We start from the raw sequence: 26765 nt of genomic DNA on the forward strand, positions 1-26765 counted from the left end.
TCTTGGGAGAAGCCAGTCACTATGAAAGAAGTGAGACTACCCCTGGATGGTCATGCTCTGACAGGCCTTGGGGGACGAGGTGCCACACTGGGGCCTGTGGGAGAGGTGGAAGGGGAGAAGAGAGGAGCCTGGTCACCCAGGCACCGTCTTGAGGAGGCCATCTTGGAAGTGGATCTTGCAGCCCTGGTTGCCCCAGCCACCACCGTGTGAAGAGTCTAACCACCCTTTCCAAACTTCTGGCCTATAAAATTACTAGCCAAATAAAATAGTTGTTTTATATCTACTAAACTTCAGGGATAGTTTTGTTACATAGCAATAAACAACTGGGACAGAATTCTAGGGACTGATCCTTCTTTCCGAACAAAACCCTCTTTGGAGCCCTCAGCCCTTTGCAGAATATCATTCATACCTCGGGGGACAAGCAGACGGTCCTGATCCTCTTTAGCATGCCACTGCTTTTTACATGTACATTCCCCCTCGATTTTAAAAACCATAAAAATTCCTGGAAATTATCGAATGGGAAATGGAACCAGCTGATTCTCCTCATTACCTTGTGAACAATACTCTGTCTCTGCTGTCACTGAGAATTCTATGTAGGAGCGTTCCCTGTTTCTCCCAAGTGTTAGCTCACTCAGGCAGGCCTGCTGTTCAGTGGTGGCAAGGTGGTGACAGGTGCTAAGGTGCCATGAGATCTGGGTTCGTCTTGGTGTGGAGCCCATTTCATGCAAAAGTCTAGGTTGCTTTTGTGACTTTTCTTTCTGTACTCTTTGGGAAGTGATTTTTTTTGTTGTCCTTTGTGGGGAGTGATAAAAACCGAACTGCTTATGCAAGTAGCAACATGGGACTCCCAGCCCAAAGCTTCTATTGCTCTTTTCTTCTCTTCTCCACCCACAAAAAATAATTCACATAAAAACGGTTCTTTGGCCAGGGCTTGTCCCCTCCTCAGCAGGGGCTTTCTTTTTTGTTGACTTTAGAACCAATCTGGAGTTCTGTGTCCAGATTTTGGGGTGCATAGATCCAGCTTCCTTTGGAAACTTTGCTTAAATCCCAGCATATTTGGAAGCTCTCGGCCTTCTCCTCCCACAGCCTAATAATTCCAGAACTGTTGGATTGGAACAACCCCGGGGCTTAGGGGGAAGCAGCTGCATTTCTGAACTCATTTGGGTGAATTTAACCCATGTGTTCATGCCTGGGGTGTGAGAAGACAAATCGGAGGGGTGCATTTGCCTCTGAATCTAGAGCTCACTAGCCTTGTGGCTGGCTCCAAGCATATTAAATGTCATGAAGCCTCTGTTTCTTTGTCTTTAAAATGAGTTTCAGAAATAATATCCCTAAAGCACCAGGCAAAGCACAGAGCACATCATGGGTCCCCAGTAATCTGCAACTGTCATGGTGAGGGTGATGATAAATTTGGAGGAGTCTGGCTTTTCAGATGGGTGATGGGGTGAGTTTAGTGAGGAAAGCATCAGCTGCATGTTTCACAAAAGCCAGATGCTCCCTAAATGCTTTCCCAGTGGTGCATGAGAAGAACCTTATAAAAAATTATCCACATGCAAAGAAAAGTGAGGAGGCTCCGCGACTCTCCTGCGTTCCTTATTGGAACCAAAATTTGAGTCTTTGCGGAGAGCAAAGGTGAAAGCATTAATTTTCCTTTCCGTTTTGAAGCAGAACTCCTTGGAGGCCTGGAACTATAAATGTAAGAGTATAATTATTCTTTCCCCAAGCCTCGTGTAAAATAGGAATAACACTGATTGGTTTAAATTAAAAAGAAAGTGAAGGTTCTAGGCCTGAAGTGGGGGAAGGTGTGCGGGCTTAGGAGTCTTGATCTGGGTTTGAGTTCAGACCCCACCCTACTCACTAGTCAACGCAGTTTGGGACAAGTCTGCACCTCAGTTTCCTCACCTGTAAAATGGGGATAATACCTATTATTTGTGGGACGTACTGAGCCTGAGATCATGCATGCAAAATGCCTACTGTGGTGCCTGGCATGTAGTGGGTACACCAACAGTGGCATACATCCCATAAACCAAGGGCTCCAGCTCTGTTCTGGTGTCATGAGCAAGAGCTGGGGAGGAGGCAGTGGGCTTCCCTGCGTGTGCCAGGACACTCAGCTATTAAGCTGGTGGTGTCTGCTGCAGGCTGAGTCTGAGAGAGGGGTTGGCCAGGCCACAGGGGAGACTCAAAGGTGAGACCAGAGTGAGCCTTGAGGACCTCCCTAATGGGATGTGGGGGTGGCACTTCCAGGCCAGCTGCATGAAATGTATTCTTCTCCTTGTCTGGGTGACTGAGGCAGGGACTTGGACAGAATCCCTCTGATGGAGGCGACCCACGGTGGTCTTCTTTAAATGGTGCCCCTCCCTGTAGGTTGAACATCCACAGAAGAATAGGATTCTCTTGATGCAAAATCTCACTTGCTCACAGCTGACCCCCTGAGCACCGGACACCAGTGACCCTCTCAGACAATGATGCTACTCAAGTGGAAGCCATTTATTTAAAACTCTTTTTAATGCTTCAAGAAAAATAATGCAATGTGACAATGTACAGGTCCTGTTGCCTAAACCCATAACAGAAACAGATATTATGACTTAGCAAGCTCACGTGGTGCCAATTCTGAGATCAGATGGGGTTGTTCTTCCTAAGGAAGTGGCCACTGGAAGCATTGTTTTTCCGTGCTATTTCCACAAAGACTTTTACTTGGTTCGAGTTTAAATCTCTCCCTTTCTGTGTGTATGACTAGTTCTGGCCTGGAGTTTTCTATTTATTTAGTTTTAGATGTCAGCATTTTACTACACTTGGTCCTCTCACTTCAGAATAACAGGGCTATTTATTGATACAAAGGAGAGGTGTTCAGATCATCTTGTTAAGATGCAGAACTCAAAATAAACATCAAATCTTTATTTGGAGATCCACATCCTTCCTCTAAGGAAGGCTCATGAGTAAATTTGTAAGCAGTATAAAGCCCAAGTAGAGGGTGTATTTTTAATGACGACTTTGCTTACACTTTAGATCCGGCAAATGTCTCAATCAATGCTTACAGGAATTTGGAGCTCCCTCGGTTTCGAGCAGAAGACCCTGAGCAATCGATACTATCGTACGTTTCCATCTCACGAGGGGCAGGATTGAAATGCTATCTACCTGACTTCTGAGAAGAAAACAAACTAATGGCATGAAAAATATACAACAGAGATCGGTAAATGGGTTCGAATGAACATAGTAAGCAATTTTGTGCCCTAGGATCACGAGGTCAAGAGATTGAGAGATAATAAATACAAACGACAAATATTTACAATAGAAGCAACAAATGGGACATCAGTAGGCGAACACATAAAACATTTGCACTGAGGAAAATGGAAAAGTGATGCCTTTCACACATCCAGTCCAGGAGCTGGCGGACAAATGAACAGCTGACTCAGCAACGCGGGAGAATGTTATTGCTTTAGCTTTTGAGTGATGTTAGTAAAACAGTCAACGTGCCTGCCTGCCGAGGTGGCTCACTGCAGGAGACAGCCACAGTTTACACTTGTTCCCTTGGCAGAGCCTGACACACCAGTCCTCCTCCCACCAAGGGCGGAGCTGGATTAAGTGCACCAGCTCTTCTGTTCTCTTCTCTGCAGCCCCAGATCTTGCTGGCTGCCGAGGGACCAGATGGTGGGGGGCTGAGGGCGGGGTTTCCTCTCCTCCCCCAACTGATGATTTCCCCACTTCCTCGCTTCATGGACCATGAAAGACTGGGATTGGGTTAGGGACATAAAAATACTAGCTGTGTTTTGGGTGAACGCATTCCCCGGGAACTAGTCATTTTACAGCAGATACACTTAGATTCCTGGTGTCTGGCCTCAGGTTGCTTTGAGGAAAAGCTAATGAGTTGACAGATACGGATGCATGTGCCTTTTGGCCCACTCACTAGAACAGAGATCAGCAAACTGCGTCCTGTGAGTGAAATTCAGTCGGGGGCCTGTTCAATAAATCGTCCTGGAAGAGAGCCAAGCCCTCTTGTTTGTGTGTTGTCTATGGCTGCTTTTGTGCTAGGATGGCAGAGTTGAGTAGTTTCGACAGACACCTTATGGCCTGCCAAGCTGAAAATACTGGATTCACTATCCGGACCTTTATAGACAATGTTTGCAGACCCCTGCTCCAGAAGAGCACAGCCCAGGATACCCAGCCACTCCCTACAATATCAGCTTCTGCTTGAGAAAGGATAAGCTTTAATCTGATAGCCTATTAGGCAGAAAAGACCTATCTAGGTGATTTTTTTTGTTTTGTTTTTGAGACAGAGTCTCACTCTGTCACCAGGCTGGAGTGCAGTGGCACGATCTCAGCTCACTGCAACTTCTGCCTTTGGGGTTCAAGTAATTCTCCTTCCTCAGCCTCCTGAGTAGCTGGGATTACAGGTGCCGGCCACCATGCCCAGCTAATTTTTTGTATTTTTAGTAGAGACGGGATTTCACCATATTGGCCAGGATGGTCTCAATCTCTTGACCTGGTGCTCCACCTGCCTCGGCCTCCCAAAGTGCTGGGATTACAGGCAGTAATGCAAGAAACCCACTACTGAGACTTTTAATGAGTATTCTCACCCTCCCTTCCTCATATTTTCAGTTCTGTCTCTTTGCTCTGCCTTTCTTTTGTCCCACTGGACTCCTCTCCTTGTTGCTAAATTTCCAATTAGGATCTAGCAAACCCTGTCCCTTAGAGACTTTCAGCAGTCTCCTCGATTTTATGTAAAAGGTCAGCATTTCCTGATGGGAATTACTAAGCAGTCTTCATTCTCTTCTTTCCTTTCCCATCTTCTCAGATGGAGAAGCCAGGTTTCCAGCTGGGCCTCCTGGAGTCGCCAGGACGCAACTTTACCAATCTTGGCTGAGGGTCAAGATGAGATAACAAAATCCTAAGGGAAATTTGTCAAATGTACTCCCCATGTGTGCATCTTCCTCCGGGCGTAAGGTTTCCCCCAAGTGGGCAGGAGTCCATGTCAGGCAGTCAGATGTATTGCTATGTCGCTGTTTGATAGCTTTTAAAATAGAACTTAAAAAAAAATCAGCCTCAAAGGATGGGCTGGTTTTTTTAAAAATCCCCTTTGAGCTGGTTTTAATGACCCAGTTGCTTTGTTTGAAAGCCATTTATTTAGATGACAGATATGTAGATATAACTGGACAAATAAAAAAGTGAAATGGAGATTTGAAGCAGTGGTAAAAATATAAACTCACAGGGGTCGCTCCCTTGGACAGTGTGCCCCCACCCTCAGCCCAGACAGAACAATGGCTCAGAAATTACACAGAGAAATGACACTCCTCCCACCCCTCCCCCCGCCCCCACCAAGAGCTTTGAACCGCAAGGTCCCATGCAAGAAACTTAATTTCAGTTTGGCATCAAGCACCCCCTCGGCCCCTGCCTCCTCTCCACCCTTGTCTTGCATTCTAAGCGATATTTATTTTTACATTCACTCCTGTCCTGGAATCCAGCCACCCTGACTTCCGTGGAGACAGCGCCAGAGGCTGCTGCACCACAAGCTTTGGGGCGGGGCCCAGCACCCACTGCGTGGTCCAGCCCCCGGGGGTCCTGCCTTACCCTGCCCCTCCCGGTTCACCTCCCCCACTACAGAGCAGCCACCACCCACTTGCTCCACAGATGGAAAGAAGACAAAGATACAAGGATAACGCGGGCGCGCTCCCTTGAGTATGTGTAAGTGCAGAATTCACCAGGCACCCCCGAGACCCCGCGGCCCCAGGGGTCTCCATCTCACCTGTCCGTTCCGAGAACACACACCTCCATGAAGTCTACAGTCCCCACAGAATCCTGCATGTGACATCCCCCCTCTCTAATGGTAAATGTTTTGGAATGTCCATAGATAAGAAAATGGACGGCGCAGAGGAAAGATTTCGTCGCCAGGCCTTTCGTTTCACCTCCGGATATCAGAATACTCAGACTGTTCATCCTCCCACTCGCTGCTTCCAGAAGGTCCCTGGGCCCCAAGGCCCCCGACTCTACCCCGAGCATGGGGGTTTGGGTGGCTCTTGCTACCTCGCTCGCCCTTGGCACCTCGGCCGGTCTCTCTACTGCTGGGTTCTGGGAGATGATGTCCTGCTTCGCCGTGGTGGGCCCTGGAGAGCTTGGCTGTGTCCACCTGGGGCTGGCGTTCGGGGGGCTCCGTGGGGGGCCTCTGGATGGCTGAGGTGCAGAAGCTCAAGATGGAGCACAGGCTTCCCCAGTTGTGCTCACACTGAGCCTGCACGCTGTGGGTGATGGCCTCCTTCACCTCCTCCCCACAGGTCAGCAACAAGTTCACGAGGTCCAGGTAGGGTCTGAAGGTTGAAAGCAAAGAGAGAGAGAGATTGAGAATGGAGCAAGTCCCGAACGGACCACAGAAGGCAGAGGCGATGCCGGGAAAGAGGCATGGCCAATGCTTGGCTTGGGTTTGGTGGAGGATCTCTCTCAAATGACTTCAAGTCTTTTCTCACTTTCTATAAAGTCCTGGGGGGCCACTGTGTTCCAGGCTCATAGGTGCATAGGGTAAGAGCTTAGGGCTCTTAGGATGAGAGCTTAGGACCCTAAAAGGAAGAGTCTCTGGGGAAGGTGAGGACTGTAGGCTGCTCTATGAATAACAACAGGAGGGCAGGAGAGCTCTGGGTGGGTTTAGACTACACTAACTAGGTGAGTTTCAGTTTGAGTGGAGATAGCTCTGGGGTCCAGTGGAATCATAATTAGGCAAATGGCGCAGGGCCTTACATAGACTCTCAAACAGGGGATTCTTTTTGGTAGGGAAGGGGAAGCCAGGAAGGTTTAGGGCCATGTGCCTTCTATGAGAAGCTCCCAAGAAACCATTCTCCCCATGTCTGTGTTTGCCCGGGGTTTAGGCTCACGATAAAGATGGGTGTTTTTGGAAGTTGTTGGATGCATTTCCTCTGCATCTGGAGGAGTCTGGAAGAGCTGAAGTGGGAGGTAGGAAGACCACCTTCCTGGGATGTCATTGCCCATACATTCCCTCTCTCAGTAGTAGAGGCTGGGGAGTGGGTGTGGCCATCTATGCTTCTTTACTCTTTCAGTCTGAGCTTCCCTGGATTTGGAGGTGAAGGCTGGTGGTCAGGGCCCCCTGTGTTTGTACGACAAACACGCCTAGTTCTGTAGGGCAGAGCCAGTTGCTCAGGCGGTTCTGGTTGTCTTGGGTTGTTCTTTAGGGAAACTGCTGGAAGAAATGATTCTGGGGGTGGACAAGGTGTGCAGAAGGCAGGAGCAGTGTGCATCTGCTTTTTATATTTACAAGTCCATCTGGTAAGGAGTGTCCACAGCAACGGGTCACTCATTGAGCTTTTTTTTTTTTTAACCTCTCACTGGTCTTTAAACTGCCCCCCACCAAAGGGGATATAGAATATTTCATGTGGCTAACCAGCATTCCTAGTCAGTCCTCACTGGCAAAGTTTCTGATCTATCTGACCACGAGCATTGCAGCTCTGGGCCATCACCCTGAGCAGGGAAGTCACCCTGGAATGTGAGGTCATTCGTAACAAGGAGCAACCTGATTTGTCGTCCTTAAGCTTGGACCACCAGAAAGGCTGTGTTACAGCCCATAACTCTTTCTTTGCAAGTTGGCAGTTGTTGCTATGTGGATAGAACGGATTGTATTTTGGGATGTGTGCAGTTGTTTACTGCAGTTTTATTAATTAGTCCTCAAGTTGAAATTGAGTGAACTGTCCTCACTTCATGGATGCAAAAAAAAAAAAAAAAAAAAAAAAGAGCAGGGAGAAGGTGGCTTTTGGAAGCTTCTGGGTTTCAGGGCCCAGGGCTCGGCTGAGAGCAGAGCAGAGAGGAGGAATGTTCTGGCTGATAGAGATCAAGCTGCTTTTCAGGGCCTGCTTGATGACTTTGGAGTCAGCAAGTCTGTGCATGGCGGCTGAGCAAAGGGCTTTCAGCCCTCTAAGGCAGGCCCCTGACAGCGCAAGACAAGCTCACACTGTCTCCTTGGGTTGTCCAGAGGTGAGAAGGCAGGAGGCAAATGCTCCATGCGTGTTTGTTTCCTTCTGTTTTGTGAAAACTAGAACCTGCCTCTGGAGCTCAAGTTCACTGAGTGTGTCTGCTAAAGTGGCAGCAGGATTTTAGCACCTGATTGTGCCTGCCGCAGCACCAGGGCTAGATGAGCACACTGCAGGGCTGAGTATCTGTCTTTCTGAAATACTGACTGGATTGGGTGCTGTCTTCAAGCTCCTTTCCCCAGAGTAAGGGGAAAGCTGTCTTGGGAATATACAGACGGCCTCTCTTTTGCCTCCTCGGCCAGGGAGTTCTGTCTGCCAGATGAGCCCTCAGAAGCCCAAGGCTGATCTGAATCCGAGAAGGCTGGATGAGCCCAGGCTCTCCTCTGCCCTTGGCCCTTTCTCAGGAGGAGGAAGCTGTGAACTGCGGGGAGGGGTGTGTGTGCCGAACCAAGTTCATCTAAGCCGTGTTCTGAGCTGGCATGGTGCCTTCTCAGGCTGCAAGCTCAGCCCGTGTCTAATGACAAAGTCTAGCTCGTTCAACTGGGTGTCAGCAAGGCTAAAGGATTTAAAAAAATACTTGGAGGGGGGTGTGCCTGGAGGCTGCCAGCACCCAGCGACACAGCGAGTTGGGGCCGGGGCCCCAGGCAGGCTGGCTGCAGCTAGGGGGAAACAGATGCTGTGCAGAAAGTGGGGCAGGCAGGAAGGGGCAAGGGGAGCGGGGAGGAAGAGCTTGAAAAGAGCAGCATTAACTGGGGGTGAGTGTTCTGCTGTGGTGGGGGTTGGGTTGAAGAATGGGGGTGGTGCAGATTCTGGGGTGACTGTGATTTCCTCTTCTCTAAAATGAAAAGCAAGTTCTGGAGGTTCTCTCTCTCTCTCTTTTTTTAAACCAATGCCACACATTCGGAAATGGCCTTCTTGATATTTGGGGACTGATAGGATACTTTAAATCAGTTAAGATGGTTGGAGAAAAAAAACAACTGAAAAACAGGCAGTTCAGCCAGAAGTACAAGCTGATGCACAGCCACGTCACGGCTTCAGAAGGAAAGGTAATGGGGGTTTTTGGGAAGCTGGAGTTAGGGTAGACCCCTGCCTAGAGATGCTGACTTAGCGGGAAGCAAGAGGACCATCATGTGACCAGGCTTCTTACTCTGGAGCAGGCTGGGGAGGGGGTCATGGGCTCATTCTGAATGGTGTGAGAAGCCCATGGCCCGAAGAGCCATATTCCCAAGAAAGAGACACTAGAACTCACAGGGCTTTACCTTCTTCTTAAATTAAGGGGAGGGGGTGGGACTTCAAACCTTCAGTTTTCCCAAAGAGTACTATTCTCCAAGAAAGATAGTCTTCCTGTGCTCCAGGCATGCATTATAGCCTTATAAACTAGGAATGGGCCCCATCACCCATCCAGTCCTGAGGCCAGCAGACTCTCTCTAATGGGTGACAGGAGGCCAGTGAAGCACATGGCGTTTCCTAGCCATGGGGCACTTACCTCTTCCACAGGCACCTGAAGGAAGGGAATTCAGGAGTGTTCTCCTGTGTAATGGGGATATATTTGACAAAAGGACAAGAAGCCCACCACATGTGGGGAGCTGTGAGCCCTTTCAGGTCTAGCAGGGAGGGGATAGGCCAGGAGCAGCTTTGAAGTCTATTCCTGACAACTGGCTTCAGTCATGTATACCAGCAATTCCAAAGCTTAAAAGCAGGAATCAAACCTCAGTCCCAGTTCTCTAATCTCTTAGCTTCACTTTCCTCCTTTTGGGCATAGTGATTTCTGTCTGGTAGCATCTTTGGGAAAGATAAATGAGATAACCCATGTGAATGCCCTGGCCGAGGGCCTAGCACATTGGAAAACATGACAGCTATCATTGTTGTGGATGATGCTGTGGCTGCTATTGCTCCACAATAAATAAAATAAAAAATATTTTACAAGGTATTAGCCTAACTCAGGGAAAATGCAACATTATTTTGCTTTTGGCCAGAGCTTCCTGCAGTTTCGCCTGCACCAGGGGTGTTGCAAGATGCCTATGACCTTATAACCAAGTGGAGAGTGACAGGAGGTGCTTGCTGTCTTCTGTCATCTAAGTGGTGTTGGTATTGGTAGGGACATAGCTGGAAGAAGGTTGTGGCACAAACTGAGGAGCAAGAGTTCATACAATTACACTGATTTGGCTCAATGAGTCACCATGGAGAGACCAACAGTGCCATCGAACTGGTAAGGACTTATACTGAACTGGCTTGGTGAGTGGCTTTCTGCCCTGTGTCTCTGAGGAAAGAGCCATCGTCAATATTAAAAAAAAACAAAAAACTTCAGGGGCGCCTGGCCTTGCCTCATGTTAGAAACAACGGTACCAATATGCTTTACCGTGCTGTAAAATTTAGGATCCTCTAGCTGGGATATTTTGTAAGGCATGAGATGCATCCTGAATTTGTCATTGAATTTCAAGTCTTCAAATAAGTAAGTTCACATTTCCTTATTTTGGCATAAAAGTATTCAGCTGATTAAAGTGTTTGGCATTTGTTTTGCATTTTCTCTGGGAGGGCACCAATGTGTTAGAGAAGGTGAACCAAACCTTCTAAGGGAAAGGAAAGTTAAGGAGGCAGGAAAAGCGTCGATAGCTCCGCTTTTGGCATTTAAGAGTATAGGTTCTGGAGCCAGACTGCTTGGGTCCCAAGCCTGGCTTTGCCTGTCACTAGCTGTGTGACCTTCACCTTAGTGAGTCTCAGTTTTCTCATCTGTCAAATGGAGGTGACAAGGGCTGTGGTGAGGATCAAGTGAAAAAGTCACAAGGAGCTCTTAGCCCAGTGCCTGGCACTTAGTAAATAATCAACAAATGTTATTAGCAATCTGCTGTCTATAAGGACACCTCTACAGCTACTCAGAATAGTCAGAGAATAGTGGGTTCTTGGCTAAGGGGAAGATGAAGAGCATTTTTGAATTGACACATTTCATGCTTAATAAAATGATTTCCCATTTCTGTTGCTTGTGATTTTGAGACTGATGAGCGAATTCTCTTTTTCTGAAAGCCTGCAGGAAACAAGACTTCTAGGAGAGTCAGTGTAGCTTTCTGAAGTAAATGGAAGCCTTCTCCATTTGTCAGGCATCCAGCCTCTAGAAGCAACGGACTCTCCTCCCATATACGTTGCCGTCCTTGCTGGGCAGCCCCTCCACCCCAGGCCCTCTAAGGGGCAGTACTTACTCCTGCAGCAGCATGTCCTTGAAATGGATCATCTCCACTATCACCTGGGTGTTCTCCTGGGCCACCGTGCACAGGTCGTGCTTGAGGTAGCATTCCCGCTGCAACTGCAGCACCATTTCCCGGATGGCCGGGCACTTCCGGCTTATGCAGCCGAACCTGTGCCGCAGAGCGTGGGCCTTACATTTCAAGACATCTTTGATGAATGACTTGCCCTGAGAACACACAGGCCGGGGAAGGGAGAGAGGGGCAGAGAGCAGGAGTCCTCGTTACATGCTTGGACATTTAAGCCCTTTTTGAGCTTACACAGGATATTTCTGACATTGAAACCCCAAGGCCCCATCTGAGACGGACGTCCTCCCAGGTGACAGGCAATACCACATCAGGAGGCATGTCCAGAGTGACAGGACAGCTCCAGCACTTGGCAGCAAGGGATGTTCGTTCTGTAGACTAACACCTCTCCCTCCTTCCTCCCCTGCTACTCTGTGGGTTTCCCTCCAACTAGGCTTCCGTGGGTATATGTCCCTCAAGTAGCCCCATGTTGGTTCAGTGTTAACTTTTCTGGAACACAAAGGGAATTTGGCCAGACACAAATTCATAAATCCTTCATGGTTCTCAGAGAGCAGTCTTCCCTAAGAGGAAGGTGCCTGCTTGTCCAAATCTCACACTTTTCCTTTATCCCTTGATTCCAGGAGCAACACCAAGATTCAGTGCTGATTGTGCCTCCCTTTCTGCCTCAGCCCCTCCCTTGGACCCAAATCCATACCCTTGTCTTCTCCCACCCTACCAGGAAGAGTGTTCTTTTCCTTTTTGAAAGACTCTACTCCTTTAAACTGTTCGGATTATTGCCTCTAAAAGGCTGGCCTGGCACCCTGCCTGGCAGCATCTGGAGTCTGAACTGCCGCACTGGGGGCCCCTCCCCCACGCTCCCTGCCTCCGAGTGGTGGTGAAGGCAGCCAGGCATACATCTGGCCTGCATTTCTCTTTCCTGGCAACCCCGTTTGATTGTGCTTACCCTAGAAAGGAGACAGCTGTTGGGGGTGTGAGGAGAGCTTGGTGCTGCTCCTTATCAACCTCCCACAGCCTGTAGGCATTGTGGGATGCCTACTCAGGAATCCCCGCACCCCACATTACTATAGAAACGAGCTGTCGTTGGAGAGGTCACCCCTCTGTTTTTAGACAGGCCTGGAAGTCACTGAGTTGAGAAAGTAAACGGGTTTAGGTTGGAAGTGGGAAGCCAGCCAGTGCATTTATTTTGGTTCTCTTCCTTAGCAGCCATAGAAATGTCTACAGATAGCATCTGATCTCTGAAAAACCATGTGGCCCAGGCACCCTCCCCATGGCCCCCTCTCTTTTGACTCTCCAGCCAGAGCCAAATGGAATGGAGGGCAGGGTGTGCCCGTTTATTAAGCAGTTATGTGCTGAGCATCGACTTGAAAGGGATGCCTCTAACTTGAGAATATATTCCTGTTGGTTGAGGAAAAAAAGAAAGATTAATTTCTGCGAGGGCTGTGGCCATCTGTGCTTGGTATTCTTCCCTGACATCCTGTGGGATTGCCCTTAAATACACATCTTTCCTCCGGATTTCCTATTACGTTTCCTAATTCCCGTTAATCCAGCATGATGCTTTATTAGGGAGCCTCGAGGAATTCAAAGCTCTACCTCTTGCCTTCCCTGGTTTCAGGTTCCTCTCTTGCCACTGCACATCCTCTGCAGTGCAGGCTGCTGGCCCCATCATCGCCTCCCCTCCTGGTTCCCAAGCACTGCTTTGTCAGGCTTGCTACTGCATGTCAATGGATGGTGACTGGTGACATCCATAAATCTCACCTAAACTCATGGCCACCCTTTCCAATAAACTGGGGGAGAGAGGTTTCTGAGATATAGTAACAGGGGGTTTCCACAGGGCATATAGGCAGCCAGGGAGAACACGAAGAAGGCAAGCCTAATGCCATGCCACATATCATCTAAAAATGTATTTGAGTTGTCAGCACTGGAGCCATAAGTTTGCTTGTTGTGTTCCTACCCTGCCCTGAGCATCAACTCGGCGTTCCCCTTGGGACCCTGGGATAACTGAAGTGGGTCAGGCCTTGACTATATTTATTATATAGAGCAAAAGGCAAGTGTGGAATTGAAGGACTCAATCAGGCTTTTGACCTGTCAGGTTTGAAGAGAAGGATCTGCTACTCAGGAGGAGCGGAAGTCTGCTCTTTTGGAGGTCCTGAGTTATTTGGGTTGCCTGCACACATACCACATGATGAATTTTTACACACTTCTGCCTCATTTTCCTAGTAGGTGAAAATGGCTTTTGAAATGTATGATTGGGTGTTCCTGCCCCTGCACCTCATGCAATGAGCTTTGGAGATGAAGTTCTTGGTGGCCAGACACAGCATGTGCTCTTACAAGGTTTTTATCACTTATCATGACATTGGTCTCCAGTCCACCCTGCCTGTGTAGACACAGCTTTTGAGTGCAGAAGGGAGACACTGGCATAATGTTTTATACCTAGACTGCTGCTTGCAAGCACTAAAACACACCACAAGGAATAGCAAAGGAAGTTAGTTAACAAGGCTTTCTAACGAACATTTCAATCATGTATGCCCACCCCAAACAATCTTCATGCTCTGGATGGATTTTTACCTGGGCATCAAATTTTCCAGCGTTGTGCAGAAAAGTCATGCAAATTCCATGTAAGCCCCGAATCTCACAAGAGTTGTTCTCGAAACATTCAAACATGCCACACCCCACATCGCCAGCTTTGACCAAACAGTGCTGGATCTGCGCTAAAAGGAAAATCACATACAAATAATACACAAAACTCTAACCCATGCTGGACAATGCAGAGAGGTCATTTGAAATAAAAATTAGTAACAACTAAAGGAAAACTTAAGGAGGAAAAAAGAGTTAGTAATGACGATTTCAGGACCTGGGAAACAAAATTTCTTCCTTTAATCTACTCATGAAAGATGTCTCTGTTTGTAAATATTTGTAGGAAGGAGCCAAAAAATTACAAAAATTATAACCAGAAGGGTGGTCTGAGCATTCCTCCTTTTCATCCTTTCCATTTTATTAAAGTATGTATGGGAATACTTAGTTTGAGAGCAAAATATATTTCAGCTTTTTAAACCCAAAGACAAAAATAAAAATTTAAGTTGAAGACTATGCTTCATTAATGAAGTACCCTTCTCTACTTGATCTGCAGAAGTTGCTGCTATTAAATCAGAGCCATTTCCTTCCTGACACCCAAGTGACAGCGTCCAAAAAGCAGTTTCAATTCAGCTTTATGATTCAACACCTAAAAATCAAAACAAAATTCCTATTAAGGCAGTGCCTCCCAACCCTTTGCATTAAAATACCAGCTAGGGAAGCTGCGGTTGGCAAGCAGGCTCAGGAGTGGAGTTAGACGGGGGCTAGGCTTTAGAAGTACCACTATCCACGGTTGCAGGCTCCTTTTAATTAGGCATAGGGATGAGATATCACCAAATCCCCTAGAATTCCCACAGCCTGGGAGCTGGCAGCTCTTCTTCACCAAATGTGGCCCCCATTCCTCTCTCCGAAAGGACAGACGGAGGGAGTTAACTGTCAGGCTGCAGCGTGCAAAGCCTCTTTCCTCCCTCCCCACTACCCAAGTCTTTGATTTAAACCAACCACAAAATTACATCAGAAAAGTATTTTTTGGAAGAAGGGCGGGGTCGGAGCAGATAATCCGCATTCAGATTAAATCTAGGGAGAGAATGAGGGGTGTGTATTGTTGAGGGTCACCAACCACCGATAATCACGTTCAGTTCTCAGAGGAAGAGCCAGAGGAGCGAGAGGGTGGGCGAGGGTCTCGGGGTGGTGGGGGTGCAGGCCCCAGCATGTGGAGGTGACAGGCTCTGGAAGACCCTTCGCGCCGCCGGGGCAGGACCGCGCAGTGCCACGATTCACTCACTTGGGGCGTCCCTAATGGGCACTCGTGTTTTCCTGCTCGTGCGGTGAGCGCACGCACGCCGCAGCCGCAGCGATTGCACGGCTCCCCAAAGTCGGGGGAGGGGGTCGTGGAGCGAAGGAGCTGTTGGCAGATTTTCTTTCTCTTTCCGAGCTGGGAAACGGGCCAGCCCCGTGCCCTGCAAGCCTGGCTCTGCTTTGCAGCTTGCGGGTAAGCCAAGAGCCGGTCGAGCAGAGGAGGCGCACAGTTCGGGTCGTGTCACCATTTCTTGGCTTGCTGACCTGGCTAGGAGCTGGGGATGGCGGCAGCACAGTGGAGGTACGCTTTGCGCCACCCCCACGCTCCCTTCCGAAAGCAGTGCCCCCGGGGGGAAAGTTCGCAATGCCAGCTGTCTCGCTGCAAAGTTCTGGGATGTCGGGCAGTTTTTGAGGAGTGGGAAGACGCGGCGCTCTTACTGAGGCCGGCCGGCTGGGAAGAGAAGTTCTCCGGGTGCAGGGCGCAGCCCAGCTCCGGGGACCCTCTGTGCCTCCCGCGTGCCGGCCGGGATGAAGCACACTTTGAACCGGACCCTGGACTCGGGGGCGGGGGCTGGCGCTGGCAGCGTCAGAAGCTGCCTCATTTCCCCTCGACCCTGGAGGGGACAGCAACAAGTCCTGCCTCAGCCATTTCATCACCCTGCTAGCACGTGCAGATTCCGGGAGCTCTGAACCCGGCGCGGACCTCGCCTTGCCTCGCGCTTCCCTTCGCACGTCCCGTGTCATCCCAAGAGTTAGCGTGGCCCTGGGTGGGCGCCTGGCTCCCGGAGAAACGCCTGGGGCGCGCCGCGTGGGTGCACGGTGTACTCTCCCAGCAGCTCCCGGCTGCGAGGGCGCGTGCACTTACCTGTATTCTGCAGGGACAGGCGGCCCTTCTGCTGGGAGCTTCTGTCTTGGGGACCTTGGAGTGGGTTGGTGGCGTCGGTCCCTCGCGCCGGGTCAAAGGTGGCCAACACAAAAACCAGGGTCACGAACTGGCCCAGCCGCTCGGCACACATAGTTCTTGTTATTAACCTCCCACCGGGAGACCTGGATCCTTTGTGCTCCCCTCCTCCTCTTCCTCCTTCCGCGCTACCCCTCCTTCTCCCCCTCTTCCTCTTTGCTCGCCTTTTCCCTCCTCCTGGCGGCTGCAGCTCGGATAGAGGTTACCCAGCGCCCTCCAGTAGCACTCGGGAGAGCATGTGACCAGGCCGTTAGCAGCGCCGCGAATGCCCGGCAATGGCAGGGATGGTGCCTCAAATATCCCTGGAAGCTCTGGTGTCACTTGAATGAAGGAGTCGAGCAGGTGTTGTCCCGGCGGCTGGACCAATCCGAGACCCCGGCCCTTTTGACAACACGGCCGGGAGGCGGGGCCTGCGCCCAACTACTACAGGAGGAAGCCGAGCTCCGCCGGGAGCGCCCGACAAAGTTGCCGACCTGGCGGCGGTCACGCTTTTGTGTGTGTGTGTGTGTGTGTGTGTGTGTGTGTGTGTGTGTGTGTGAGCGAGCGCGGCCGGAGATGCGTGCGCGTGTGCGGGAGCTCCAGGGCAATGGCCGAACGGGCTGTAGAATATAAAAGCGAATCCCAGCTCCAGTTGCAGCTAAAGGGGGACAGTCTGCGCTGGACAGTGTCCCTGGGGCCCCTGGCTCGCGTGACACCCGCATCGGGTTGGGAAAGTTTCCTTTCTCCGCCGTTGGAAATTCAGTGAGATTCCCAGCCCAGAGGACTTGATAGATTGAAGCGATTTCCTGGGTACAGTGATGCTGTGGGCCAACTGAGCACACATGGGAATTCCTGGCCTTGTGACAACTTGCATTAAAAGGAACCCCACTATTGAAGACAAGAGCAGAAGCACTAGATATAGTCTTTGGTCTGAGCCACTGCCCCGTCTTCCCGCTTGGGTGGGCCGTGCAACACCTGGAGTGTGGTTTCTCGTCCTTCCCCTAATCCCGACCCTATTCCAGGCTGGGCTGCAGGGATCCAGGTGACAGTCAGGACTTGCATCATTTCCAGGAGGGTGGCAGGGAGGCCCAAGGCAGCCCTGAGTCAGCCCGCCGCGGAGCTTCGCTTGCCCGGGAGGCCAGAGCTTGAAAGGCAACTTTACGCGTCTCCAAACACACTCCTGCATTTTCTCAAAGCGCTGCCGGCCACCCAGCTCCGGGTTCCCTTTTACTCTCCAGTCATCGGACGGAAGTGGTGAGAACAAAAACAAAGACAAAAAAGCTAAATCCAGGGAAATTACCTCCATCTCCTCCCTTTTCTTGTTCGACCCCCTCCCCAAGAACCGCCGGCTCGGGCTAGCCCCGGCTACTTTCTCCCCCGGCCCGCGGAGGGAAGGAGAAAGTTGGCCGCAGCGTGGAGCGCCTCTTCCCCTGCTGTGTGTGTACGTGTGCACGCTCACGTCTCCCCCGCGCCGGGGCCGGGGACAGGAACTGCTCTCAGCCCAGTCACCCCACGGCGCAGCTCGGGGGGCTCGCAGGGCTAGGGGAGGGCAGGGACGCGAGCGCCGCGACGGAGCGCCCCCGGGCACACACCCGGCGTTGGTGCGCAGTCGCCCCTCCCCCGCGTCCCCACCCTCCTCCAGGAGAGCAGGTGAGCCCGGGTACCAGCTCTCGATCCCCCACCCCCGCCCCGCGCCCCGCCCGCGCCCTCTGCGGTAATGCGCCTGGGAAGTTTCATCACCCACTGCCCAGGCGACGCGGCCTCGGGTCTCCGCGGCGGGGCGCACTGCCAGCCTGGTTGGGGCCGCCAGGTGACACGGCTGGGGGAGGGGGTGTGGAGACCCGCCGCGGGCAGGTTATCTTTTGGCTGCCGCTTGACTTCCAAAGCTTCCCTTCCCTGGGTCCCGGCGGAGGCGGGGGACCAGGATGACCGCCTCTGGCCGCAGCTGTCCGACGTGTGGAGCTGAGTCGGAAGGGAGAGGAGTGGGTGGGAAGGGCGCCTTCAGAGTGGGCTTCCCCTGGGCTGAAGCACCAGGGAGCATCCATAAATGGTCACTTTGAAGGTCCGAACCTGCAGCGGTGGGGAAAAACTGACCACTCATGCCCACTATTCTAATAGCAATTACTCCCCGCAGCCTCGGATCTTCTGTGGAAGGAAGGGCAGGTACAAATACATTAAAATGGGCAGTTCACATTGCCCATCATGCTTTTGTTTGCATAGTTAACTTAGCTTCCTTTATTAGTTTATGGAAAAATACCTTTTGTAGATCATTATAAACAAAGCGAACAAACAACACAGCGGCATTCTGGCCTCTCCTAATTCTTTAAGGCTCTGAATTTCCTGAAGCCAAGTGGTCATTTGGTCCCACTCCTGCTTACGGATATAGTTGCGTAGACTTTCTTTCTATGTGGCCTCTTTCATAGGTGAGAACATGATTGAAACGGTTACCTGGGCACAGTGATGAGCAATATTGACATTAAAAGGGCATAGGGTCACCTAGTTTTTTGAGAAACAGAAATAGTAGAGAGCTCCAGGGGGCAGGGGCAAGCCCTCCTTTGCCAGATGCAGACACTGAGTGTACTGGGCAGAGGCCTCCGAGGATACCTGGAGAGATGGCCAAGCAGATGGAGTTCTCCTGGCTCTCGCTCTGCCCAGCCTTTGGCTAGGTGCTACCTTTTACTACCGTTGGGCCCCTGGGGCTGCCCTCAGAGGACCTACATAGTTCCAAAGTTGATCCTGAGGCTGTTTGCTCCCACAAACAAGGGACATTCCTGATTTCCACCTCAGTCAACTGCCCCTTTAGAACTCAAAGAACGCATAGTAGCTAGAATTCAACATGTTGTAAACACAGGCACTAATTCCTAAAGATTTATCTCTGGGCCACTTAGCCAAGTCCAAAGCACTCTGATAAGAATGCCCATCTCAGTGGGACCCACCAGGGCTATGTAAATTCCCCTGCAGAATCACTAGGCAGTTTGCTGGGACTGCCAGTCTAGGCCACAGGGGTAGAAGTGGGGATGGGGGCTCAGACTGGTGACTTTGTTGTGATTGATTCCCCCTCTCTCTGGCTGATTCCTTTAGCTCCGTAACTAGGGCCAAGTTTGGCAGACTGTGGCTGATGAGGGTGGGGCAGGGGACGGTAATAATTATCATTGTTACTATTATAAAGCTAACATGACTTGAGAACAGACACTGTGCCACAGACCATCTCATGCCTTTGGTGTCCCTCCAGACCTAGGGCCCGCCCTAGATGGGAACTGAGACCTGGGAAGTCTCTTGGATGGACCAGCTGTTGCTGCCCTGTGGTTCAGTATCGCCTGTCTAGATGGACCCTCCTCCTCAGTTTAATGCACACCCAGTCATGGAGAGGCAGACATGACCTACCTTGTGTGATCCAGGGCCTTCTGTGTGTGCGGGAGCCACTGTCTAAATCCACTTTGCTAGTTACATGCAGTCAACACTGAGTGGCAGGTTTTGGGGAGGGGGTATTTGGGTTAGACCATGAAGGATGGGGGAGGATAGTGACAAGTAGAGGCAAGGAAAAGAGTGGGCATGGCAGGTGGGAGGACCAGCAGGAGTAGATGCATGGAGAGGACCCGGTGGGATTTGTATAAAGAATAGGGGTTGCCCAGTTAAGTGGGAAAGTGGGACATTAAACTAGGGAAGTTGGCCAGGGCATGTTGTCAAGGCTGGGTCCCTTGTGACAAATCTGTGCTCCTCATGGAACATCTGACGGTATTTAAAGATGAGACAGTAGGACACTTTCGACCTGGTTCTCTTTAGGAATTAGGAAATGCTCAGGGGCCCAGAGCTGCCACTGTGGAGAAAGAGGAGAGGAGTGGGAAGCAATTAGTTGGAATCTTCACGTGCATCTGGATGCCCAGCAAGACAGACATGTTCTTGCTCAGGTGTGAGCTGAAGGGGCTTTAGCGGTTGGGCACAGTTCATGGGTGTTGAGTCAGTGATGTGCAGGTTAACACATGCTGCCTGGTCCAGGCTTTCTGAGTTCCGGAACCTGAGTGGAGAACATGGCTTACACGTGGGGAGCTCCGCCCACTGCACGCCCCGCCCCCTCGGGGCTGACTGCCTGGGCTGATGGCACCACCTTATGGTCGGAGAGGGAACTGTCTGACCACATGGTCCTCAGGACTCTGCCTACCTGTAAGGCCTGTGGCTCTAATACTGGGTCTCTAGCCTTCTCCCCAATTTCCTTACCTCTTCTTAGCATATCAATTAATGCAGATTTAGCCAATTTCCTTGCAACAACATGCTTTAATCCCACCATCAGAGAGATCTCTTTTAAACTTATTTTCCCTCTTACTCCCCTATCCTTTGCTGGTTTTCCTTTGTGAGCCTCAAATCTATCCCAATCTTGGCTCCTGTGCATCATACCTGTATGAAGGAAAATGAATGAAGGTATCGAGGTGAAATTGGACAGAAAAACATATCAAACTGCTGCCATCGGGCCTCCCAAATTATCTTGCAAGCAGTCTCTCCCTAAAAAGCCTCCGTCTCCCAGCACTTTGGAAGGCTGAGGTGGGCAGATCGCTTGAGCCCAGGAGTTTGAGACCAACCTGGGCAACATGGCGAAACCCTGTCTCTAAAAAAATACAAACATTAGCCGGACATGGTGGTATGTGCCTGCAATCCCAGCTACTTGGGAGATTAAGGTAGGAGAATGGCTTGAGCCCAGGAGGTCAAGGCTGCAGTGAACTGTGATTGCACCACTGCACTCCAGCCTGGGTGACAGAGCAAGACCCTGTCTCAAAAAAAAAAAAAAAAAAAAAAAAAGCCTCTATCTTTTTTCATTAAACTGGTTATTTCATTAAATATGATTCAGAATAAAGGAGATTATCTTCAATATTTGGGTTTGTTTATTAATACTATAACCAAATTACATTCTGCTCATTTATACCAAACAAATGCAGTGCCCAACAACACTATGAGTTAAGAAGGATTTTATGGGGCTGGCATGTAAACCTATCATGCATAATATTGTTTCTTGGAAGAAAATATATTCTGAGTCCCCAAAACAACCAATTTTGGAGTGTTGGAGCACAACACTTTTGTGAATTGGGCATTTCCTCTCTGTTACAGATCAGTAGTCAAACCATTCATGGATTGACTGAAAATACAAAAGATAAACAAGGATTAAGAAAAGAAAACCCAAGAAAGTGGGAACACTGTATCCCTCACAATAAAACCATTTGCTGGAAGGAATATAAAGTAGTAAACACTGGGCATCTGATTGTGGTCTGAGTTTTGTTAGCGCCTTGCTCTGAAGCCTGAGTGGTATCCCAGAAGGCCTCTCTATTTTACATAGGCCATAATTTTTGCTTCTTGGTTGTATCTTGAGAGGAACTCCAGGAGAACGTATTTCAGGCAAGGGGCTGCCTGGCTTCCATGGAGAGTGCTGTTTGGGCGCAGAGGCAGGCATCGTGGTGCTGGAATATTATGATAGAGCTCTCCCTGGGTGGGTTTTAACTTTTGTCTGAGAATGGTTAGACTTCAAGTGGATGAAGGAAGAGTCTTTTTGTGGGGCAGTTTTCTAGGGAGCCAGATTTTGAAAGCTTCAGGAAATGACCAAATCTATTAATGCGATTTAACCTTCAGTATGTTATCAGAGTCCATTGGACCCAATTTTAGAGTTTGAAAGTTATTATTATTTTTTTTCTGAGAAGTTCCAGCATTTTGTAAGGATTAGTATTTCATAACTTTTGTTTGTTTTTAGAAGTCTTCTGAAGGTGAAAGATAACATCTAGTTTTTAACCAAAATAGAATAAAACTCATTCTGTCTTAAAGTTACCATATGACTATTGAAATAATTTATACATTTATGATATATCATAGGATCTTAGTGATCTTCATTTTCTTATACCTTTAAACATCTCTCATTTTATCACCCTAGAAATTGTTTCATCATTACTCATCAATTGTTGCCAATTATCATAAAAAAACTAGCAAGAAAATGGGAGAATGATGGAATCACCTAGAAGGATGATGCAACAATGAAACAAATGATCACTATTGCATCATCCTTCCCTTTTTTTTCTTGATCACATTGCCCAAAGTATTACATCATCTCTCGAGAAAGTATAAAAGAAGACAGAGGACATCATCTTTGTAGCCTCCTTCTTGCTTTCATTAAATAGAGTTGTAAATACAACTATTTTTTTTTCATTTTTATGCACAAAACTGAAAAGAGAAGAAAAGTGACAGAGGAAAATGTTGTACAATTTTTAGTCAAAACAGAAGATGAATGCAAAGAGACAGCAGTTGGAAGACTTTAATGATAACGGTGAAACTGACTGAACTGTATAAGCAAGTCTCAGACTCTAAGTCCTACATGATAATAACCTAGATTAATTTCCTCAGATTTAAGGGTTTGTGAGTAAACAATATATTTCTAAGGACAACAAAAAATATGATATTCTTATCCTGTTAGTCATTCAACAGGAGTGATTTCATCACACTGTATTTTGCAGCAAAAACTTGGAGCTAAAAGAATGGGGGCCGATTTTTTTTACTTTTTACATTCATTTACTGAAACTTACTTGATGCAGTTTGAAGGGGACAAATGATGAAGTCAGATCAAAGGTGAGTACAAAGATGACTGGAAAGAAATAGGTGGTATGGAAAGGAAAGAAAAAAATCATTGGACTAAACATTTTAACTGGTGTTTATAAATTTAAAAATAAAAATGCTTTTCAATTACAGAAAAAGTAGACGATCATCTTCTGAATAAAATTATGAACTATCAAAGGTAATACGTTTTATGTTACAAGTGTAAGAAGAACGAGAAGTAATGATGAGCTAGAACTTATTAGAGATTTCCTTGAAATCTGGACTTGGTATTTATAAGATGGCTCTGTCCTAGGTTTATGCATGACAGCTGGTGAGCAGTTAGTTGCATTCAGAAAACATTGCTCATTTTGGGCCTATATACATTCAAAGCCAGGAAAATATGCTGTGAAAATTTGCTATTACTAACGTCTCTAGTAAAGATTTTAAAATCCTTTTAGCCTTACTTCTGTAGATTTATTCATAAAAATAGAAAGAATCCATTGGACCCCGATGGTAAAAGATGATGACAACTCTTCCCTGCTACACTGGGTGTTAAGATTATAGAGGCAAAATTTCTAAACAAAAATGAAGTAAACTCCTTCAGCAAATGGACGTCACTGTAGAGGTCTCCATGCATTCCCAGCCCTTTCTTACACAGGCCTATCGTTGACTGATGATGACATTAAAGATGGGTGGTTTGAATGTGAGACATTTTCACATAGCCTCTCTGTTTATTTACTGTAACTCAGTTCTTCTCAAATTCTAGTGGGCATAAGAATTACTGTATAAGACTGATATAATATCTCATGGATATCGTATCTTAATGACTGTTTTACAGACCGTTTAAGATTAATTTTGACCACAGAAGATTTTTACTTCGAAGATTTTAGAATCTAACCCACTCTGTGGTTATATTCATTCATTCAACAAACTCTTGTGCATGCCTGTATACTAGATTTGGTGCTGCATCCGGGGAAACAGGAAGAGATAGACTCAATTGCTGCCCTTATTGTGGTGGCAATCGAGAGGGAGGAAGCAGTAATTTTGACAGCATCACATGGCAAGAATTATGATACAGATGAACCAGGAGGATGGGTGAGGGACTTGTGAAAGGTGTCAACAATGAAAAATTTTAGTTTTTATACTCACATATTATTAAACTGGATCCTGAAGAATTGGAGGGTGGCATTTTCAGGATGGAGAAGAGGAGAAAGAAGAATCCAGGCAGTTGGACCAACTCATGCAGAGACCTAGAGAGGCGAGCAAGTGGCAGGTTGGAAGAGCTGGGTGATTTAGCGTGGCTGCGGGGAGCAGTGTTTGGGGCAGGAGAGGACTCATGGTTGGAACCTTGACTGGAGTTAGACCCCAGGACCTGGTATGTCTGGCTTCATCTGCAAGTAACAGAAAGCCGAATGCAAAAGTCTTAAACAATAAAGGAGAGTGCGTTACTCCAGGAAGTCCTGAGGATGTGGGAACTGCAGATGGATTGGAGGGGAGACCCCTGAGGCAGGGACCCATTGAGAAGTCTGGTGGTAAATTGGGGATGGGAAGGAAGAGGTGATTTTGAAAAGCCTGTAGGGACAAACTGGCATGATAACCAAGTTTTGCACAGGAAGGGTAAATGGGAAAAACGATGGCAGTTTAGAGCCTCTTTTTGACTATTTCCTTGTCACCTTTCCCTCTCTCCCATCCTATAACACCTTCCCCACCCCTCCACCATCCCTGATCTCCAACAAAACCCCAGAAGTGATCTTTGATATCCTCCTTTTGTTCACGCCTCTGCGTGAAACTCGTCATCAATTCTTGTTGTTTTCCCCTTCCCATTTCTACCCTCCAAGCCTCAGTTATTTCTGTCTTGAACTATTGCGGGGTTAACCAGCTGGTTTCTTGTATCCACTTTCGCCAACCGATATTCTCTCCAATCCAAATCCTCTGCATCATATGTAGCCCGATTAATAAAGAAAAAACCCAAATCAACAAGCAAAATGTCCCCAAATGAAATCATACCTCCCACTTGCTTAACTCCGGAGGCCAGCTGGGAATAAAACCCAGTCCTGTCCACATGGAAGGCTCCGGGAGACTCGGCCCTGCTGGTGTGCAGATCTCATGGACTCCACTCTCAGTTTCTCATGCTCTTCTGGTGCTGTTCTTCTTTACTGCAAATAGGCCAAGCTCTTTCCCCTGCTGTGGGGCCTTAATGTAGAGTGTTCTGCAGATCAGAGGTCTCGGTCAATTATTACCTTTTTTATTTATTTGTTTTGTTTCTTGTCTTATTCCTTCTCCTACCCAAAATGAATGATAAATTCCCTGATGGAGAGGACTTTGCCTGTCATGTTTAATGTCTAATTCCCCAGCACCCGCTACAAGCCTTGACACACAGCTTTAAATGTATGTGTGTGTACCTGTGTGTGTGGTTGTGTGTGTGTGTTGGATGACAAGAAGGCCCCTAGTCCCATTTGCGGAAATGGGACTCACAGAGAGGGAGCCCAGTTTGCAGGGGAAGGTGTTGAAAGCAAAGGGTGAGCAGGCCATCCAGGTGGGATGTACAATGGACAGCTCACTCAGATTCTCCCTACTCTTAGCACTTCCCCATCCCATACTGCTTTATGTGGAGATTATGTGTAAGTTAAAAGTGCTTATAGACATGGCCACTTTAGACCTCTCTACAACCTTGGAAGGGAGTAGAATGATTATTCCCATTTTACAGAATAAAACCTCAAGCACAGAGATTCTTGTCTGAGGCTCACATAGCTGGAAGGCTCTAAGTCCAGATTGGAACCTGGGTATTCAAATCCCCAGATCTTTGTATTTTATTATGGTTCTAGAAGTCATAACCCATTTTCTCCACCTTCAGCAGTGAACAGTGAGGAAGACAAATCGTGTTGCAAAACACTTTCATTTTGATGCTGATCAAAGTGAGCTTAGTTTGCACATATATATATAGAGAGAGAGACATAAAGCTAAGCACTATATATGTGTGTATGTATATATTTTCTTCCTAACAGCTTAAAAGCTTGAGAAGGGCAGAAGAACTAGGGGGAGAGAAAAATATAACTAGAAGAAAGGCCTCAGAGGAAGCAAATGAAAAGAAACAAAGATAAGATGATAAACTAAAAGACAAAGAACATATTTAGATTCTTCTTGTTTTTGGCAAGGTTACCAACAAAGAGATGTGGGTAACAAGATAAATTAGGCTTACTAAAGTAAGAAGGTTTATAACTGATGGAGAAAAAAAAGGAGAAAACAGTTCCCTGAGGGGAGGCAGAAGAAAAGCGAGGCAGGGCAGAGGGAGGCAGCCATGGCCCAGCACAGCTCAGCCTGGCCGAGCCATTCCCAGACGGTGAGCACTGGAGGCCCAGCGTGTGGTGGGTGTTTAGGGGAGACAGAAAAGGGGAAGATGTGAGGCCCTTTGACATCAGTTTGCTGATGGTAGCCACGTGGGGAAATGTTTGAGGGCAAGGAGAGATGATCTAAAGGGTGTGCAGGTGGGGATGGCTTTGGTGTGGGTGGAAGGGGCAGGGGCTTGGAGCTAGGTGTGGAGGGATTTGAATCTCAGCCTTGATGTTGATTAGCTGTGTGACCATGGCCAGATTACTTAGCCTCTCTGAGCTTCAGTCCGGTCAACATAGGCACAGGTATAATACTATGTACTTTATAGGTTGTTGTGGAGTTAAATGTGTTGTGTCACAAATCTTGCTCAGTGCTTGGTGCCTGGCAGGCACTACATAGCCATTGATTCCCCCGGTGATCAAAGCAGCGGGTGGTGGCTGTGGCCATTCTCTGACAGGTATCCCTAAGAGTCTCGGTAAGAGTTGTGACCTTCTGTTTTCTGGGCACTGTCGTCAAGTCCTCAGGAGGCAGGAAGCAAGGAAACAAAGTCAGTGAGCTGTCCCCACCCTCACCTTGGGTGGCTCCCTGTAGATGTGGAGATTGGGGTGACTTTGATTTGTGAGGAAGCTGTGTGGGTTGTAACTGGGTACGTTTTTATTTGCAGGTTACTGTGTGCAGTAACTTACCACATTTGCTTTTTGAAAACGCCTTACTGGGCTGCTGTAGTAGAAAGAGAAAATCTTTCATTGGTGCGTGTATGTCGTCCAAATGGTATTTTTAAAGAGTTATTTTTGAGTGTTCACGATGTTCTTGAATAATGTTTCCATAAGTACG

The 26765-nt window shown here is 48.3% G+C and overlaps 1 protein-coding gene across 1 annotated transcript; it reads right to left on the reverse strand.

The window, feature by feature from the left end:
* Nucleotides 1–2497: 2497 nt before the first annotated feature.
* STC2 (stanniocalcin 2) lies at nucleotides 2498–16324 on the reverse strand. The gene is made up of 4 exons (XM_012461159.2): nucleotides 15963–16324; nucleotides 13793–13935; nucleotides 11159–11370; nucleotides 2498–6299 (listed from the first exon to the last, which is right to left on the reverse strand). Exons 1-4 carry the CDS (start codon nucleotides 16111–16113, stop codon nucleotides 5897–5899), a joined length of 909 nt encoding a protein of 302 aa, XP_012316582.2. The 5' UTR covers nucleotides 16114–16324; the 3' UTR covers nucleotides 2498–5896.
* Nucleotides 16325–26765: the final 10441 nt, after the last annotated feature.

The sequence above is a fragment of the Aotus nancymaae genome, unplaced genomic scaffold (assembly GCF_030222135.1).
Source record: "Aotus nancymaae isolate 86718 unplaced genomic scaffold, 86718_ANA_hifiasm-v0.15.2.pri h1tg000015l_1, whole genome shotgun sequence".
NCBI lineage: Eukaryota > Metazoa > Chordata > Mammalia > Primates > Aotidae > Aotus > Aotus nancymaae.